This window comes from Babesia bigemina, scaffold Bbigscaff_56796 (assembly GCF_000981445.1).
Source record: "Babesia bigemina genome assembly Bbig001, scaffold Bbigscaff_56796".
NCBI lineage: Eukaryota > Apicomplexa > Aconoidasida > Piroplasmida > Babesiidae > Babesia > Babesia bigemina.
In genome coordinates, this window is record NW_012236954.1 from 133 (window position 1) to 5,938 (window position 5,806).

At 45.5% G+C, this 5,806-nt stretch overlaps 1 protein-coding gene across 1 annotated transcript; it reads left to right on the forward strand.

Annotated features, from left to right (window-relative positions):
• Window positions 1-484: 484 nt before the first annotated feature.
• On the forward strand, window positions 485-5,281 carry BBBOND_0000420 (hypothetical protein, conserved; the record flags this gene model as incomplete). Its single annotated transcript, XM_012914888.1, has 1 exon — window positions 485-5,281. The coding sequence occupies one exon, from the start codon at window positions 485-487 to the stop codon at window positions 5,279-5,281; it is 4,797 nt and encodes a 1,598-aa protein (XP_012770342.1).
• Between the last annotated feature and the right edge of the window lie 525 nt (window positions 5,282-5,806).

Here is a 5,806-nt window from a genome sequence, read left to right on the forward strand (position 1 = left end):
CGCCCCTTAACCCACTCTACATCGCCCCTTTATCCACTCTACATCGCCCCTTTAACCACTCTACATCGCCCCTTAACCCACTCTACGTCGCCCCTTAATCCACTCTACATCGCCCCTTTGTCCACTCTACATCGCCCCTTTGTCCACTCTACATCGCCCCTTTATCCACTCTACATCCCTTCAATTACCTCGCCATAATACCTCTATGACCTCTATTAACCATAGCAATAACTTGTGCCTTGTCACCCTTCACTTCCCCTCTTCCACCTCTTGCCACTGCCCTGACCATGTGTCGCCTAGGGAGCTTGACAAGAAATTTGACTAAATTTTGAACCTTAAAATTACCTCAAATAATAACCCTACTAACATCCTTAATAACCTCTGCACTGGCCTCGAAAAGTTTCTCGGCTTCAATCCTTCTTCCAAAGGCTACGACGGCAGTGGCATTGTCTACTCCGACTTGGATAGGCTGTGTGACGCGGTGATGGGATTTTTGAGTGGTGTGCTTGATGCGGTGAAAGATGATGATGCGGTTAAAACGTATGATAAAGATGATGATAATAACATTAATACAGTTATTAAGAAATTACAATCTCAAATTGGCTCCGGGCGTGCTGGGCTTGCGGTGTCTGTCGACGCGGTGAAGGGGTGGTTGGAGGGGTATGGAAAGAGTGTTAAAAATCTAACCGGTAATATAATTCAAAAATTTAGTGAGTTAGATGTTAATACAATACGCAATAAAATAAGCGACATAAAAAAAGATCGCAGTCTACGACTTCAACTGGAGGCATGGACATCTACCTTAGATAGTCTCGGCTTAGAGGTTGAGAACATAAATAAAAACGTCGACAAGTTAGATAGCGCATTAAAAAATAAATTGAAACATGAAACACATGTTGTAAAAAATGCTGTAGAGGTATTGAAAAATTCGGCAGAGAGCAGTGAACTGGTCAAGCAGGTAAGGAAGGTGGATGAGACGTTGGTGGAGCAGCAGAGAAATATTCAGCAAACATTCTTTACGCAAACAAAGCACATATATGATGAGATATATCGCTTGATGCGGTACAAGGGAGATCAATTTAAGGTATTGAAAAAAAGATTAATGAATGCGCAGGCATTGCTCGGCAGATTTGACGGCGAGTATGATGTATTGATGTCGTCGTATTTTGATGAGATCAAACAGTCTGTTAGAGATGTGCACAGAAATATAGAGGCAAATAAAATGGTTCTCGACAGTTTGATCAAACATGCATGGACTGAGTTTAGAGAACTCAAGCTGAAAAGTCTTATAAATGGCGGCGATGAGAACAACAGTGTCGAACAGAATTGGAATTGTGTGAAGAAGGAGGTAACAAAGCTTGTAAAAAAAATAAGTAACGTAACGGTACGCGATCCTGGAGCGGTTCAGAACATCATAAAAGGAGTGACCACTTACGCTTGGAAGTTTAATAAAACCGCATTTGCGGATAAGGTGAAAGAGTGGATAAAACATATTTTTCAAAGTCACGCCGTTGTTCAACATTGGATTGGTGAATACGTAGGCTACATTAAGAAAAACTTCCCAAGTTATAGTCTGGATAGCAAATGGGAAGGCATCAAACAACGATTCAATGATGAAATAACCAAGGGAATTGCAGACGCCATTGCTGATGCAATCAGCGGACATATCCGTGACGCCTTTAACGGGTACGATGAAGTCGTAAATGATGGGATTGAAAAAATCGAGCAGGTCACGAAGGCTTGTGAACATTTGGCCGCAAAGCTTAACAGTAAAATTAAAGAAGCTGAAGTAGATGGGAGTCTTACGCTCCTAGCTGATATAGCTACAGCAGTTGAGACTGAGGTCCTACAAATTAAAGATTCCGATGATGGCAATTATTTTCTTCAATATGCAGTGAAAACCGTGTTATATGCGCTGTATGGCATGACTCAGCAATTTGCCGCCGAGCTGCGGTGCTTCCTCGCAACATCGTCCATCAAAGCCAATCTGGAGTCGGCTATAAGCAGTGCCGCGTCAATCGACCAGGAATTTAAGAACGGCGGCCGAAACAGTCATGGAGAAAAAATTGACGACGCACTTCTAACAGTGAATGAAAAAGTTAAGAAGCTCGGTGCAGTGTTAGACGAGGCCACTGGCAGCCTTATGCACGAGGTTAAAAACATTCAGTCCGGTGTTTTGACGAAACTCCATGACCTTCAAAAGGACGACAATGATGAACAAGATGGTACAATTAACAAAAAGCGAAAGGCGGCGTTGAATCAAATGGACCAGTTAAAAAAAGAAATCGACAGCAAGCTCAATGACATTCTTGAATCGATAAACGATGCAGATAGGTATTTAGACATTCATATAGAAGATGCAGAAAACAGCGTGCAATCGGCAGAGCGCAACGTAAACGAGGCCGTCACCTCCGCTTTTGAAAAAGTTGAACAATCCGTCCGCTCCCTTTTCGCCCAGCAGCACAAAGCCGACCTGGAAGCCCTGCACAAATGCGTAGAGACGCAGCTGCAGGCGGTGAAGGAGATCATTGATGTTGATTCGAGAAGCGGAATTAAATGTCTTTTAAAGGTGATGAATAACAAATCTACATTGGAGTCTTGGAGAGAATCATTGCCTCAGCCCGCACCTACGGGGGAAGCGCACCGTAATAAGTTAGCCAACACTGCAGAAAAGTTTAAACAATACGTTGACAATATACAGGTTAACGTCCAGTATCAACTTGTATGCCCCGGTAAGCCCATTGACGAAATGTCAAAATTATCCGATATTGAAAAAGCTTTTGATAAATTGCTTGATTACCTAACAGATGATGAAACGACGAAACATGCTCGAAAATACCTCTATGATAACGAATTCACCTCCCTCCTCACCACCCTCACCTCCTCCCTCACCTCCCTATCCCCCTCTCACTTCGCCAACCCCCGGCACCCGGAGCTGCTCGATGCGGTCAAAAAGGGGCTGCAGGGGTTTGTCGGAGAGCTGGAGCGGGTGTATGTGAACGGGTATGATGGGCATAAGGAGAGTATTAATTTTGATGAATTAGTTATAGATGGAAGTAATAACGACAAAAAATTGACGGATGACGGCAGAAATTTGTCGAAAGTATTTTTGACGATTTCCGAGATATTGGTTAGTGATTTCGAAAAGCTACGCACAGCGTGTAATAATAACCAAAATGCGCAAATTAATCTAGATCAAGGTAATAGGCTTGGTTCTCTGTTTTATACCCGAGGATACGGAGTAGCCACCGGTAAGAGCAAGCAGGACGGTGAATTGCAGAACAAGAGCGTTATGAATGGAAAGAAAATCAAAGAGTTCTGTGAAAATACAATTCATGTGCGCGGTGGTGGTGAATATAATCCTGCTACAGGCAAAGTTGAACCAATCAAAGGTGGCATCACAACTCTTGATAGATTCTTCGGTTACCTCTACGACGTGCTGACCAAGTACCGTACCGTCTGCCACATCAAGCACATCGGTAGGCCAAGAACGCCGACGACGATTAACCAAATGCTACACTGGGTCAACGGGCTTCCGTATACTACCGTCTACAACGAACTTACAATTCAAGGTTTCGGTGAGCTGTTCGAGAAGCCGGAGGAAGAGGAGTCTGTCGGAGGTGAGATCGTTCTAAAAACCGAGGATGATGACAAGCTGCTGGCGTATCCAGAGGATATCACTGCCGAAAAAATGAGAGACACGCTCACAGATGTATGCCGCTTTACGGATAGAGTGCTGGTCTGCATCCTCGGTCATGGACACGCCGAAGGCAGATATGCGTGCGATTTCAGCACTAACCCAGATGGTTTATTGTATCCCAGCAACGCGAGTGCCTGCTTGGACATGCTGGTGGATATACTGAAACGACTCTATGAGCAGTTTTATTTCCTATTTATTCAGTGCTCACGTGAGAAAGATAACGTCAGCTGGAGAGACTGCTGGTACGGTCGGCACGTCGGTGGCTCAGACTGGAGGTGCAATGAGAAGCAATGCATAAACCAAATGGTCAACCAAAGTGCTGACCAAAAGGCCAACCAAAGCTGTGGCCAAACGTGTGATCGGCACCCTAGTTGCGGTTTGAAGTCACCCCTCCAATCCTTCCTCGAAGATGGGCTTCCGGGTTTCCTTCCTCATTCAATTAAGAAGCCCGGGTGTAAATTAGACTGCACTGTTTCCAACCATAGGGGATTGCCTTGTAAGACGCCAATGGGCTTCGGGGATATTAGTCTAACAGCTTCACGTGCATCCAGAGGCGAACGTATGATGAAATTACTCGATATGTTCTGTGGGCAGCAGACTAGTCCACTGACGAAGCTATGTGGTTACTTCAACTGTCTGCTGCAAATGCCTCCGCAAACGCTGGGAGATATGTTTGCGTTCTACTACAACTTCATCGTTGGCTGGGGGAAGAGCGGTCAAGATCATAGAAGTTATGCGTTCGAAGGCGCTGTCAACAAAGCCATCTTCGGCCAGCAGTATGGTGAATTAAATGTCAAATCTATTATCACAGACGACCATTCATACAACGGCGCTACAGGGGATTTGATGTGCCTCGTTAGTTGCAAGAATGCATCTTCCAGTCACACCTGCGGCCGTTATCTGCAGCCTATCAGCTTCACCACGTGGGCAACATTTTCCGAGAAGCACGCCGATAAGTACCTGTCGTGGATTGTGTATCTCACTGAGACTTTCTACAACCTTCTGGAGCAACTCTACAAAGAATGCTGTGAAAAGTGCGGCAAGCAAGGCACAAAATGCTACGATAAAAGCTGTCGTAATGGTTGCCCAGTAAAGGCTTCTCGTGAAATTAAGGATGTTTCCAAGAAGCAAAATGATGTTACCCACACCAACGACTGCGCATCCATCGCACAGTGTCCCTTCACCCGTCCTACATTATGTAGATATGGATTTGTGCTAAAGAGTCTAACCAATCTCCGCGGTGCAACCGACTCCTCAACAAAACGCACTTGTGGAGATTTCTGCAGCACAATGAAAAAAGTACTTAACAATGTTGAGGCAGATGCAGCGCCACTTGCTAAACTGATATACGTTACAATTCCCAAATTCCTATTCGAAATCAGGAAACCGTTTATGCTATTAACTCTCGCCCTCTGGCTCCTCTCTCTATTGTACCTCACCCACATCATGGTCATCCGCCTCGACCTCCTCCACATCAAATCGCATTTACATAGTCCCTCGAGTCATAGGATTGCTGCTCAGTCGCTACTCGCCGCTGGACGCGTTAACAAACTGGGCAGGGTGTTTTACCTGCAACCGTAATCGTACTCACGTGTTTACTATCTACACTCACCTAGCATCACCTACTCACCTAACTTATGAATTGTGCTTTAATCTGTTGTATCACTCATTAATCGTTGTATGTGATTGTGTAGTAGTTAACTGAAGTGCTGACCAAAGGGGTGACCAATGCCATGACCAACGTGGTGACCAACGTGCTGACCAAGGTGCTGACCAAGGTGCTGACCAATGTGCTGACCAATGCCATGACCAACGTGGTGACCAACGTGCTGACCAAGGTGCTGACCAAGGTGCTGACCAATGCCATGACCAACGTGGTGACCAACGTGCTGACCAAGGTGCTGACCAAGGTGCTGACCAATGTGCTGACCAATGCCATGACCAACGTGGTGACCAACGTGCTGACCAAGGTGCTGACCAAGGTGCTGACCAATGCCATGACCAACGTGGTGACCAACGTGCTGACCAAGGTGCTGACCAATGTGCTGACCAATGTGCTGACCAATGCCATGACCAACGTGGTGACCAAGGTGGTGACCAAAGTGC